This window comes from Periplaneta americana, chromosome 15, assembly GCF_040183065.1.
Source record: "Periplaneta americana isolate PAMFEO1 chromosome 15, P.americana_PAMFEO1_priV1, whole genome shotgun sequence".
NCBI classification, from domain to species: Eukaryota; Metazoa; Arthropoda; class Insecta; order Blattodea; family Blattidae; genus Periplaneta; species Periplaneta americana.
Window position 1 is genome coordinate 54,228,810 of NC_091131.1, and position 15,142 is coordinate 54,243,951.

The 15,142-nt window shown below is 40.5% G+C and overlaps 1 protein-coding gene across 5 annotated transcripts in view; it reads right to left on the bottom strand.

Moving 5' to 3' along the window:
• LOC138714956 (trichohyalin-like) overlaps positions 1–15,142 on the bottom strand; it is a 77,939-nt gene that overhangs the window by 28,949 nt on the left and 33,848 nt on the right. For all 5 annotated transcript variants that reach the window (XM_069847267.1, XM_069847266.1, XM_069847263.1 and 2 more), the window contains exons 5-6: positions 11,301–11,781; positions 3,232–9,988 (exon numbers count right to left, since the gene is read on the bottom strand). In XM_069847267.1, coding sequence (XP_069703368.1) covers positions 3,232–9,988; positions 11,301–11,781 — 7,238 coding nt within the window. The remainder of the gene's footprint in view (positions 1–3,231; positions 9,989–11,300; positions 11,782–15,142) is intronic.

A 15,142-nucleotide genomic window follows, 5' to 3' on the forward strand; every position in this document is an offset into this window, starting at 1 on the left:
CAACTTTCCTGGAAACTCTGTATGGGAATGTGCACACACAATTCCTGGTACTCAGATAATCAGCTGTATTATTATAGTTGAGATAAGACTTGACACAAGGCATGGTCATACAGAGTGGAACAGTGTGTGTTACTATAGTCTATACAAAAATAGATAGGTATTGACACAGTTCTCTCTCTCACACGTGGGAAGAAAGTGACGTTGTGAAGTTGTATGGTAGTGCAGTGCGGCTGATTGCACCACTCGCCTCTACCTGCCGTGTCAGAACTGAGCAGCTGATGTGAACTCGTAAATTTTTTACCATACAGACTGTTTGACTGGACAAATATAATAATAATAATAATAATAATAATAATAATAATAATAATAATAATAATAATAATAGCTATTATTAATATAAAGTAATAAAAGAGTGAGTGAATGTGAATATGGTATAGTGTGCAAACAATATGTAAACCCCATTTCAGTTTGGTTGATAGGCCTTTCCCCTCTACTCACACTCTCTACCATCAGTGAAGGGGAAGATGCTACTGTCCATTTCACAAACATTCGACTAATTGACTTTCAACACAGTGACAAATTTCATTATTTAAAATTTGTACCAGTAGTCTACATTTCGGAAGTCTACACTAAGCGTTTCTATTTAATTTTCATTGCTGTTAAAATCAACTGACACATTAAAAAGCTACTGACAGCACAAGATAAATGTTTTCTTCACTGCTAGTTGCTACTCTACGGCATACAGAATGGGACAGTCTGCACTGTGTCGCTCCCCTCTAACTGGATACTAGAATGTAACATTCCTGAATTTAACTAATTATTAGTTGAAAATATTGTAAGAATGGCACTAAAATATACTCAAACATGTATTTTATTGGGTTATTTTACGACGCTGTATCAACATCTAGGTTATTTAGCATCTGAATGATATGAAGGTGATAATGCCGGTGAAATGAGTCCAGGGTCCAGCACCGAAAGTTACCCAGCATTTGCTCGTATTGGGTTGAGGGAAAACCCTGGAAAAAACCTGTATCAGGTAACTTGCCCTGACCGGGATTCGAACCTGGCCACCTGGTTTCGCGGGCAGACGAGCTGACCGTTACTCCACAGGTGTGGACTAAACATGTAATTGTCAAACATCTGTATGGCTGTATTATATTATTTACTTAGTACTTTATTTAATATTTTATTTTCTCGTGTGTCCAACTTGGGGGGGTGCAGGTACAAAAGGTAACAGCTACCATCTCTGTCACTGACGAACTAGGTGCAAGTATAGAAGGGGAAAGAAATGCCTTCACATCCTCTCAACTTGTATGAAATGTCGTTTAGTATAAATTTTAATCAAGATTTCATGTTATAAAGAAATGTTACAGTCTTTAGCTTCATGGGCTACCTTCCTTACATCAGCTACTAATGTCTCGTGGATAATTGTCAGGCTTAGGTACATAAATCTGAGTGTAGTAATGTGGCGAACAGTGGGGCATGTGGTTTATCTGAGCCAGAAATTTCAGATAGTAGTATCAGTAATGATGATGGAGAATCAATTAGGCCTATTTCATTTTATCCCGATGACTTAATTAGGGCGAAAGATGATAGTGATCCTATTTCTGATGATCCTGCAAGGTGGATAGTCAATTAATCTCTTCGTAATCATATTGCTAAATGAAGTTACAGTACTCAAAATATGGACAGTGATTTTAAAAATTCATGCAGGCAATAACTTCCTGAGGTATTTTTAAGTAAAAGCTTGTTTTATAGGACCACGAGGAACGATGAGAAACAACAAAGATAGTGTTAGTTCTCTCCATTAACATCTTGCAGTCACTGATTTTTTAAATATTTAAAGCCTAAATTTTCTACAATAGTATGCAGAGAAGAAATACTGCTATGGAAGATTCCGCATCTCGTAACAAAATTACATCCTTTCAACGGTAATATAAATACACGTGCTACCACAATTACTAAGAAAACAACAACCACAACAATACTTGCTGTGACAAAGCAACGAAGATTAAACTCTTTCGAACAAAACAGCTGGCTACCATGTGCTCACTGTGAAACAGTCAACATTGTCACAATGGACTCTGGTTGGCTGGTGTGAGCAGTTACCATGGTGATGCCTTGAAGCCACTGAACTATCAGTACCTTTCTAGTTTTGTATAGACTGTATATTATTAGTGAATTTACTTTTGCTAAGTATAGATCAAATTGACAATATGGATTTAAATTTGTGAGAAAGCTGTTTGGTGTAAGAGTCATTTGCAGAATTTGTATAACAAATGATGTCCATCAATTCTTACCCTTCCCATTATTGCATTTACAACGATAGAGTTATAAATTCCTAACAGTGAGTAGTTTCAATATTAATGTAGTAAATGTCACAAGAATTATTTTCTTCATGTGAAATATTTCACGAGAATAAAATAAAATTCTCATAGTGACAGCTAAAATGCCGTGTCCATACTACTTAAGTTTTTAAAATGGAGCATGATTATGTCCAGATAAAGGTTTGTTTAATAATGTAATTGAGAAAAAATTAAAGAAACATTTGATATTATCAAAACTTCTTCATTTATGTCTGAGTTTATATTTCCTTAAACATGATTACATAATTACTCTAGTCCAGTAAGTCAGTCAGATCTGTTACACCATTCTGTTCCTATGGATACACAGTTGAAAAATAAATCCCACAGATGTCAGCACAAGCCAAGATGATGCACAAAGACCCATTTTGATTGTACTGCTATGTTCACCCATTTTGATTTGGCGAGTTTATGTGTCATACTCTTGTTTTATGTCTTAGTCTTAGTGCATTTTTACTCTGTCAGATCTGTCTGTGTTGTGTTTTCCACAAATAACAACATATAAAGTCAAGATCAAGAGGACATAATAGTACATGTGTCCAGTAGTTAAGTTGCTATTTTGAAGATTTTCAAGCAAAAAAATTTTAGGTTAGCACATGCTTGTTTGCTTTGTCAAGTCTGTTACCTGTCAGATCTGTTACTCCATGTCATGTCTGTTACATCATTCAAAACAGTGCTGTAAAGCAAGGTGAGTGTACAGTGGTTGATTACTATGGCAGAGACATTGCACTATATTAATACATGCAGAATATGCACTAAATAGTACTTTAATTTTGACATTCTTAATCATCCATTTGTTATACAAATTTTGCAAATGACCCGTAAACATTCCAAGCAAGTCTTTGTTGTAGCATAGTGTTGTCCTCACCTGTACAACATGGGAGTTGCCTCCCATCTGCTGTGAGCCCATGAATGGCTCACTGGTCATCATCATCTGCCGTCCATGTTGTGAGTATGGTTCAGGCGGCACCCCCAGCTTGTGCACATCCTGAGCACCTATGAATGCTTCTGGAGAGTCCCAGTGACTCATATCAGGAGCAATGTTGCTTGGCGTTGGCAGTAGTGGTGGCCTGCGTTTTGGAGGTGTTGGTCCGTACTTCACATCTGGTGGCATAGGAGCACTACCAACGAATGGCTTATGATGGTGATGAACTCCTTCATGCTGTGGGAACTCCTCTCGAGGATGCATATAATGGGGCATCACCTTGTCAGTTCCTGGAGTGGTGCCCTCGTAATGAGGCTGAGGGGGTGGCATGGAGTAATAATTCCCACCTTGGTAGTTCGGATATGTCTGATGTTGGTGATACACTGGAATCTGTTGTGGTACTGGTGGCAAAGGTGGTGGACTCTTCTTAACCCCCAGTTCCATTTCTATTCTGTCATCCAGCGATATTCTCTTGGGAGAAAAAGATGGGGAGATGGTTGGGGAGACAGTGCACTCCTCTTGAGGAGTGTAAGGTGGAGGAGGATAGTGCTCCCTGTTGTAGTAGCCACTGCGCTGCTGGAACGGCGATGGTGGGTGGTGTTCTTCTTGCTTGCTCGCTGCTGCTACCAGCTCGGAGTCACTGATTGTTGAGTCAGCAAGGCTTCGTTTGAACCCAACAAGGGGTGATGACGCAGGCGAACAGCTCAGTTCCATATCTGCTTCACCAGACCCAACTCCACTGTTTGGACCCCACGAGTCACCAGCACTCGACATTGGCAATGGGATGTCAGGGATGTAGAAGCCAGGTCCACTGTTGTCATGCTCACGACCATCTTCTGCTAGGGGACTGCGGCTTCTCCTCTCAGACCATCGTCCCCGGTCTCTATCATGGTCCCTGCCCCTTTCCTCCTTTTTCCTATCTCTCCTATCCTTTTCCCATCGTCTCTCTCCTCTTCTGTCCCTATCCCGATCTCTCCCTCTGTCATCATCATTCCATCTATCTCGTATACACCTATCATCCCTCCTGTCTCTATCATGATCCCTACTCCTGTCCCTGTCTCTGTCCCTATCCCTACTGCCACCTCGCATTCTGTCTCTCTCTCTGCTACTCATTCTCTCTAGCTCTCGACTATTGCCCCTCATTCTCTCTCGCTCTCGACTATTGCCTCTTATTCTCTCTTGCTCTCGACTATTACCTCTTATTCTCTCTCTCTCATCTCTGATTCTTTCATGGTCCCTTATTCGATCTATGTCCCTACTGTCCCTGCTCCCAGCCCTCATTCTATCCCTGTTATGTTCGCGGTCCCTGCTATGTTCGTGGTCTCTGTTATGTTCACGGTCCCTGCTATGTTCACGGTCCCTGTTATGTTCACGGTCCCTGCTATGTTCGCGGTCCCTACTATGTTCATGGTCCCTGCTGTGTTCGCGGTCCCTGCTATGTTCACGGTCCCTGTTATGTTCGTGGTCCCTGCTATGTTCACGGTCTCTGCTATGCTCGTGATCTCTGCTATGTTCGCGGTCCCTGCTATGTTCGCGGTCTCTGCTATGTTCGTGATCTCTGCTATGTTCGCGGTCCCTGCTATGTTCGCGGTCTCTGCTATGTTCACGGTCTCTGCTATGATCTCTGCCTATGTCATCTGCACTCGACTGCTCCTCTTCCCTCACTCTTCTCACAGGGGCATCCTCCCAACCTCTGAAGTCTGGGGAGAGTGACCTGGATCTAGATCGGTAGCGCACCACCCTACTCTCCCAAGGAACATCCACCCTTGATACTGGATAATCTCCCCAGCTGGAGTCAGATCGTACAACTGGTCGGTCATCATGAGAACCTTCCCCACTGTCCTGCCAGTCTGTTTGTCGCTCTGCAGTATCCTCATAGTCTCTATACTCCTTCCTCTTGTCCTGTGCTTCTGATTCCTTCGCATCCCTTTTCTCTCTGTCCTCCCATTGCTTCTCTCTGTCCCTTTCATCTCTCTCTCTCCTGTCCTCAGATTTCTCTGGACCCCGGTCTCTTCTCCTGTCCTTTCTCTCTCTCCGGTCATCCTCTCTGGAATGCTTCTCCACAGACCCTCTGGAGTCTCGGCTGTCTCTTCGCCTATTGTCAGAGTGGATAGAGTCACTCTCACCCAAGGACTTCTTCCTGTCTTGAGAGACTGAATATTCAGGCTTCGGTTCCTCAGTTGTCTCTTTTTCTTCTGATGGTCCTGGAGGTTGCTGGGAAGAAATAGCATCTTGTTGTACTTCCTCTACTTTCACAGAGACTGGCATCATGCCCCATCTTGATGGTCTCTTGCGTACACGTTCCTTTGCAATAGCTTCACCAGATTCACTCTTCTCCTGTTTCCCTACTTCTGGTATTGCCTTCACAGTCGTTGAAGAGACTTGCTGTTCTGTTGTGTTAGTTTCCAGAATGTCATCGTACAACATCAGACTGCTGTCATCAGCCTTCAGAGACAGGCCCAATGACTTCCAAGGATGTTTGATCTGGACCTTTGCATCTGTGTCTCCATCTTTGTTCACTTCACTTGAGGTGCTGCCTTCATCTGCCTCAATGCCAAGTTTCTGATCCTCTTCCTTCTTGGCGGTTTCTACAGCCTCACTACTATCTTTACTCTCTGTTTGAATCTCTGTTGTTGAGGGGACATTGTCCATAGGCTTGGTCTCAGATGCTATCTGTCGGGCTTGAGGAGACAGGAGTTTAACTGTAATAACGTGCTTTAGGGTGGGAGGTTTACCAGATGGCTTACGTTGAGTGACTGGTGACTCCAGTGACTGAGGCACAGATGTTTTGGTATCATTGTCAGAAGTAGTGACCTGCATAGCGACATCCTCACTCAGACTGCTGGTGTTGCTGCTGCTGCTACTGCTGCTGCTGCTAGTCACAGGGGGGGCAGTTGATGGCAGTGGAGGTGTGACTTGAATCAATTCGTCAGGCTGTTTTTTTACTTCACACTGAGATGATGGAGGCAGAGGAATGTTTTCAAGTGACATGAAGGAAGCAAGTTGTGAGGAATCGCCCCCTTTGGAAGAAGAACCCTGGCTTGGAGAATCACAACCACTCCATTGATCAATAACTTTGAGGTTACCCATTGCTGAAGGGGAAGTACCACATGAATCCTGGCTGTGGGTTACACCTATAGATTCTGACAAACTTCCAACAGGACTTGCCATGCTCTCCAGTGACATATCGCTGTGAAAATTATCTGCAACCTTCGAGGACGTAAAGTCAGAATTCTGACTTGATGAGTCAATATAGTCAGAAATATCCTTCCTCATAGAGTCCGAATCAAGCCTATTTTCAAAAGGATCACCTGGACTATAAATGCTGTCTGTTTCCTCCAAATCCTGTGCTTTAGTACTACTCTTGGCTTCTTCATCGTCATCAGGTCTGGAGAAATCAAACTCATTACCTATATCCTCAGTGGAGCACGATTTCCTATCCTTAACATCTTGTGATTCATCTCCTGAATCTATTTTCTGCTCAGGTTCAACTGAAATCTCTTCGTTTTCACTAACAATTTCCTGTTTTACTTCCTTCAAGAGGGGTGAATGACCATCCCTATCCCTCCTGCTGGCTTTGCTTTCACTACTCTGATCTGTTAGACTGTCTCTGTGCTTATCTTCTTCATCACTAGAGTTGAAGTCCCTTGATTTGAGAGGCCGATCATCTTCCTCCAGTTTTTCCTCTTTACTTTTCCTGTGGAAACCTTCAAATATGTCATCAGTACAACTCTCAAAGCCTGAGTGTTCGATTTCTTCCATCATGGAACATTCTAGCCCCAGACTACCTTGACTGTGTCCTCTTTTACGCCCATCTACATCCCCATGTTTCAGATGGTGGCTATTGTCTGTTTGACTTCTAGATACTACACCCTCTCTCTGTGTCTTGTCCTTCACTTCTGTAGAGCTTCGTCGTTGTGGAGTAGGAGAGTGTTCAGGTGAAGTCGATGGAGATCGCCGTCGTTTGTGGCCGAGACTGTTCAATGGTGATGAAGAATGTGAACGTCGGTCACGACGACGCTTCTTTAGAACCTTCCTCTTCTCTAGCTCTCTTCCTCCAACTTCCACCTCTAATGTGACATTGTTGATTGCCATTTCTAGGCTGTCACTTGTAACTTTTTCTCGCTTCCTTTTTGGTCTGTGATTGTCTTCCCAGCAACTCTCTCCTGAGGAATTTACATCATTAGTCCCAAATACTATCCTCTTCTCAACCTCGGTTCTGTTCCCATCACTCTCGCTCTGTTCTTGCACTCTGTTCCCATCACTGTCAGCTGATTCTAGTGCCAACAATTTCTGTTCCTCCCTCCGTATCATCTGTCTACTGTTTTTCTTATCGCTCAATTCGACGTCGGATGTATCTTGAAAGTGCCTTACTTCACTGTCACTCTGAAGTCTGCTCTTTGCAATATGAGCTTCCAATTCGTCCAAGTTCACCATCTCATCTCCATTATCTAAACTACGGCTACCAGATAGCCTGCGACTTACATCCTTCCGAGTCGACTTTTTGCTCTTTCCACTGGTCTCCAAATCACTGTTACCAGACTCACGTCGATGCTTCTTTTTCTTCTTACTTCGCTCCTTTCTCTTCTTACGAGCTTCCTTTCTAGATTTCTTTGAGGCTTTTCTCCTTCTTTTCTTCATGCTCTTCCCATGAGACGAGGATGACGAAGACGACGACTCTGATGAGCTAGAGCTACTACTCTCATCTGAGCTGCTGTCCTCATCATTTTTACGATGGGGCTTGTTCTTGTAGCGTTTGTGTCCTCTGTCAGAGCGGCTTGAAGAAGACTCATCATCTGAGTCAGAACTATCTTCAGATGAAGAACTCGTCTCCACCTTCCGTTTCTTGCTTCTTTTCCGTTGCTGCTTCTTCTTACGTGTCTTCTTCCTTTTCTTTGATGTCTTCTTATACTTAGCTTTAGTCTTCTCAATGAGCTCATTAGTTTGAGAATCATTCAATTCCTCCAGCTTCTTCCTAGCCTTCTCCTTCTTACTGATATGCTTCCTTCTTTCACGCTCATCTTCAGAACTTGAGGAACTGGAGTCATCGCTGCTGGAGCTGCCATCACTTGTATATGATTTCCTTCTCTCCTTCTTCCTTTTCTCTGCTTCTTTATTCTTACGCTTTTTCTCGTGCTTCTTGGATTTGATGTTCTCTTCCTCATCGCTGGAGGAAGAGCTGGATCGTGGCCTTATATCCTGCTTCTTCTTCTTTTTTTTGTTGCCCTCTCGAATGACTTTCTCCAGCATCATCAACTCTGTGTTGACCAGCTCTTCACGGTCCTTGCTATCCTCATCCCACGTATCATTCACACTCAAGTCCAGTTGTCGCCTTTCGAATACATCAGTTTCCATTTCCTCCTTGTCAGATTCTGCAGATTCCTGCTCTTGTTGTTGTTCTTCGCACTCGTCCATAGGAGTCAACTCTTCTTGCTCCTCTGGCAAAACAGTATCAAAACTCACAGCTTTCATAAACTCCTCGTATTCAGATACCAGTTTCTGGTCTGTGTTGCCATCATTACTAGTCTCCACAGAAGCTGGTAATTTATTAATTTCTTTCGTCTGCAATGTATAGTCATCAGCATGTACACTATCGTCTTCATCATGCTTCTCTTTGTCATCATCATCTTCTTCCTCTTCTTCATCTTTGGTATCTTCCAATCTCCCACTTCTCTCCTCTTCCTCCTCCTCCTCAAAGGACTTCTCTTTCTCCTCTTCCTCCTCCCTCTCCTCCTCTTCCATAATGAGACTTTCTTCGTCATGGTATGAAGGTTCACCTCCCTGCACATCTGTGTCTTTATCATACTCCCGTGCACTTCTGCTTTTTCTGTCTTCCATCAGATAATCTGGGCTATCTATCTTTCTTCCAGTGTCTGGCTCACGCTCAAAGGACTCCTTCTCTGAGACGTCAATGACAGCTTCTTCAGCTGACATCATATCTTCTTCATAATCACTATCCCACTTGGAACGTACTGTTGTTCTTTCAGCCTTTGCCACACCAATAGGAGTATCTGGTGACTGTTGGGGAGTCTTCTCTTCATCCTGCTCAGTATTTGTGTGATGCTCATTCTCAACAATATCCATTGCATCCAAAGATAATTTCCTATCAGTCACAGTCTCTCTACCAACTTCTGAATCATCCTCATTTTTGACAATTTCAGCTTCTGACGAATTTTCGTCTTTATCCTCATGTTCAGTCGAGATTAGACAGTCCTTTTCTGGATACCATGAACGCTCCTTCCGTCTGCTGTCAGTGACGTTATCAGGTGTAGAAGGGCTGCCACCCTCTTCTGCTTCATCATATGATACTTGCAGGGCTGCCAAGCTGCTGGAGAGATTTTCTCCAGGCTCCCGCTTAACTCGAATAGGCTCCTCCTGTGGCTTACTAATCATAATCTGTTTCATGAGCTCTGCTATCTCACTAGTGGCATCACGCAGTACCTCCATCCGTGTGCGATAGTGGGCACTGGTGGAGTCAGGGTTCTCACAGTATGAGACAGGTGGGCGCACTCTTGTATAGCGCACAAAAGCTCGAGGATATTCTATTACCATCTGTGAAGCATTTGTGATAACAAGAGGGAACCGCAGACGTGGTGGACCATCAAATGGGCGATACACATGGTCCAAGTCTTCGTCAGGTTTTCGTTCCTTTTCTCCATCATGGGGAGGTGACTTACGATGCTTTCTGTCTTCCCGAGAGCTGAAGAAAACAAGTGGAACAACTGTAATTACAGCATCACATGGAAATATCAAAATATGATAACTGCACAAACAAACATATACAGTCGAACTTGTCTATTTCGAACATTTTTAATTCGAAATCGAGAATAATTCGAACTTTTCACGCAGTCCCTTGACATTTCTATACAACACAATGTTAAAAAATAGACTGTAATTCGATTTTTCTTGAGTTCGAAGTGAAATCCAACGAAGTTCAGTTCCGCAATTACGAAAATCAGCCCACTATGCAGAACAAACAGACTATTGCTGTCTACAAATGAAGAAGAAGGGCCAGAACATCCTGAGAAACCATTGGCTACCATCGCCCAGGCCATGGACCACATCCAGGAATTAAGGTGCTATGATGAAGTGCAACAAAATGAGAGTGAAACAATTTACCAATCACTGAATAAACTAAAATAATTTTGTATTGGAAGCACAGAGTATGACAACTATATGAATAATTTCCTTGGAAAAATAATTTTCCTTCTGATATGAGCTACACCATTTCATTTGCCAGTTTATTCTAGGTTAGTGGTTTTGATCGCGGATACCTTTCGACTCGAAAAAAGATTTACAGATCCTCAAATTAAATTAATTTAATTTAATCGCCAGATTAATATAGATATACATTTAATATGCCTCCATATTTATATTCTGTACGTATTTAACATCGACAATATGTCTACAACTACATTAATTACCATGCACAGCCATGAGTTCATAAACATGCAGAATATTTATAAACTGCATGTATTTTTTCAATAATTGAGCCGTTCAGAGCAGAAGTGGTGTAAGTCAAGAATGGGTAATGAGGGTTGAATTAAACATTCTGCAAAACACAGCGCAAAGTAGCAATTAATATTCACTTCATTTAAACTATTAGTAGTCAGTGGATAGCAAGAACGACATATTAATTGCTACTTTGCGCTGTATTTTACAGAATTTTTACTTTAAACCTCATTATCCAATTTTGACTTACACCACTTTTGCTCTGAGCAGCTCAATTATATGTATAATTATAAAAAATTAGGCTATCGTCAAATTGCTAATGTAAAGAATGCTGTTCTTTCCTTGTCTCAAAACTCACCCGGTATGACACCTCTGTAGCATTTTCATTGTCGGTTTTCGTACCTTTCACCAACATATTCTGACACTGTTTTAACCGTTGCTTACATGATTATACGCATATAATCAAGTTTACGTTGGAAAAACACTCAAACATTAAGTCAACTTTAACTTCAAAGAGTTCTAATCCCACTGAATATAGAATGACCATGCATTATACTCACCGACTTCTACGTTCTCTTGACCTTCTGCGATGTCTGTCTCTGCTGCGACTTCCACTTGAGCTGCCAGCAAGGTCTTTGTCATCAAGCTTCAATTTGAGGCGCCGGATCTCCTCTATGCGATAGCCTCCAGAATGAAATTGAGCCCAACTAGTGGGTAGCTCTGTGGGTGCTCGGGACCGCTTCTCATCCTTGTGTTTGTCCTTTCCACTTCGACTATGTCGCTCTTTGCTCCTCCGCCTCTCTCGTCCATCTGATCTGCGCCGACTGCTGCCTCTATCAGAGTCCTTCCGCCTATCGTCCTTTCTTCTTCCTTCCTCATGCCGGTCAGACCTGGAGCCATCAGCATCCAGGTCGCCCCCCTTGTCATTGCTGTTTGCTTTATCACTTTGTGACAGAATGCTGTCTAGCAAAGACTCAATCGCTCCTTTATGCTGCTCAAGAAGTGGATTTCCGCTAATGCTGCACTCGTCTTTGGGCTTAACTGTAAAGAGAAATAGATTATTAAGATACATTCATAGGAAATCACCAAATACACTCTTTAGAAAGAAAACAACTTGTCATGTCCAAATCTGCAGAACCTTTATAAATGCGGGAAAAATAGCAATAGCCTATCCAAGACTGCTTTGAATTGAAAATTGAACTTTTCCACTGCTGCTGAAATATAATACACATTTTGAAAAATTTAAGTCAAATGGAGGGGGAGAAAGGGTGAAAAGGTATCCTATCCTTAGGGGTCAATACAAATGGTTGAATCAAGTATGTCAGACAAGTGAATTTAGTCTATCTTCCACTTGAAGACAAAGCTAGATCGAACTTTAAAACTACATTCCACATTTCTCAGCAATTGTCAGAATTCTACGCAGGATGAAAGTAATATAACTGTGCAGATTTTAACAGCTTAGTCATGAATAGAGTACAACAAAAAATTCTAATACCATACCAGTCCAAAATGAATATTTTTCTCAGAAAAAAATTATTTCCTTAAATGTTAACGTTTTACTAAATAAGTACCATCTGTACAATTCTGATTTTCAGTCTTATCATTAGAGAAACTGACAAGGGACGATTTTTACCTTTAAAGTTGATGTTTTTCCTTCAAATTAAATAAAAATATTAACATGTATCGTAATTTCATACCATCATGAAGTCTGGTATCCCTGCTTCAGTGGCTACTTTGGGACAGAATGATATGATTCAGACCTGAGTTCAGTTCATTTGTGTATTCAAAGTGAACATAATTACGTGATGGTGAGTGTGAATTTACGTTCAGGGGTGGAAATTAATCTGAATTTCGAACCTGTGCAATTCTATGTTTTCTTACGAAATTAGTTAGTGGGCGAGTATTTTTAATACCTGGGTTTTGTAATCATGGCAATAAACGACCCAATGAAATTTTCAACAGGGAGCAAGAAATCTTAAAATTGATGGAATAAAATCAAGTCATAGTAGCCATAATATTGGTCTTTTTTATTTGGTTATTTAACGACGCTGTATCAACTACGAGGTTATTTAGCGTCGATGGAATTGGTGATAGCGAGATGAGACCGAGAATTCACCATAGATTATCTGACATTTGCCTTATGGTTGAGGAAAACCTCGGAAAAAACTCAACCAGGTAATCAGTCCGAGCGGGAATCGAACACGCCCAAGTGCAACTCTGGATCGCAGAGACTGAGCTGCAATGGTGGCTATATGTATATTGGTCGTGAGGTTGAAGTATCGCAATGGACTGTTCTAGAAACTTCTAGAGAACAATAAATGCCCATATCACATCTAGCACATACAATATCTGTCATCACATGATTTTCATCAGCGTGTGTTGTTCTGTAACTACGCAATCAGTGTACACAGGATCCAGATTTTATACAAATTATCATGGCTAAGATGAAGTTTGCTTCAAACAAAAAGGCATTACCAACTTTCATAATGCACATCTTCTGTGATATACCATACTTGTATCATGTCACTTCATACAATAAGGTAAGTCGATACTTTCAACTAATTCACATTTCATGTTGTGGTGTGTCTAATGAACATTATATTTAAAGCATTATATCGAGTTTTAATTAATATCATTTAAATTATCAAATAAATAATTTAAATACGCGAATCTGAAGCGCTAGTGATGTGAAGGTAAAGTTTGTTTACATTTCTGCTCAACAACACTTAGGTCATTGCCACTGAAGGTTGACTGAGAAAGTGACACAGGTGGTGTGCTACTGCCAAACTACGCAGACTTTTTAGCCTAATTTTCTAATTAACCATACACTTAATTACAAAATACATAATAGGTCTTTTATTTATTTTATGCTCGACCATGCCGAAATGTAGTAATTATACACCTGGTAGCAGTCCTTTAATGCATGTCATTAAAGTACACCTACTCAATAAAGTACAGGTGTTCAGCCAATGACAACTCAGCTAAGAAGTGTTCAGCCAATGACAAGTCAGCTTTGTACCATTATAAAACCGCAAGTATCGATTATTCTCGGATATGCAATCGAAAGAGAATTAGCGAAAAGTCACGGAGGCTGGAAATCCAATAATGTCCCAGAAGGTTATGTTCTGTTACTATAATAATTAGCGTTAATTGTAAATAATATTCAAATAAATTCAATTTGTCATCTCGTTTTTCAATGTCGAATTCAATAATCAAGGTTATATCAAGTTTAACGGGATTACATCAAGGTCAATGACATTATTGTTCCTCGGAAAAAATCAATACTTTCGCGTCTGCGCACATCTCACAATTCACGACCTAGAACAAGGTCACTTCCGATCTTGTCAGATACAAATAAAATGCATACATCTGAATAATTTCAAGTTAGAAATATGGTCGAGCATAAAAAGTCGTATGAAACTTGCCTATAATGGTAATTAAGAAGCTCGTATGAATATTATGAAACTTGCTTGCGCTGATTTCATAAATATCCATACTTGCGTCTTAATTACTATCATTATAGGCTCGTTGCATAATGTACTATTATGCTCGGCCATGCCGAAATGTAGTAATTATACACCTGGTAGTAGCCCTTTAATGCACCTCATTAAAGTACACCTATTCATTATAATTCAGTTGTTCAGCCAATGAGAAATAACCATTGTACTGATTGTATCATTATAAAACCGCAAGTATCGATTATTCTTGGATATGCAATCGAAAGACAATTAGCGAAAAGTCACGGAGGCTGGAAATCCAATACTGTCGCAGAAGGTTATGTTCTGTTACTATAATAATTAGCAGGGAAAGGATTTATATGTAAATACATATTTACTTATAAAGCTAATATAATTTATATTTTGCATTATCTTTATGTTTCACAATGTGTAGGGTTGAAAAATCCTACTTTTATTTTCCATATTTTTCCATATTTTAGAGTTTAGTACATATTTTCGTTAATTTCCATATATTTTCCATATTTCATATAAAACAGTCCATATTATATTAGGTTTAACAATAAAACAAAACAAAATTCCATTAACTTTTAAAAATACATTTCAACAATAGAGATTTAAACACATGTTCAGTAATCCCTTTAACATCAGAGTTATTTGAAAATTAGCAGTCCTATCAACAATGGGAAAGTAAGTTACAAAACTGTATTAATTTAATTTAAAATTTTTAACAGACTTCAGTTGTGCAGCTCAACAGTTAAATGCCAGTCAGAGTACACATAGGTTCAGTTTTGTAAATCATACTATAAAGACGGTAAATATGCCAAAAGTACGTCATTCAGTCAATTTAAAATCAAAACTAACAAGTTACATTTCAGAATTTAAAGAAGATGGTTTATCAACTGACAATAAAATATTATTTTGTAATTTGTGTCAGTGTGCAGTAT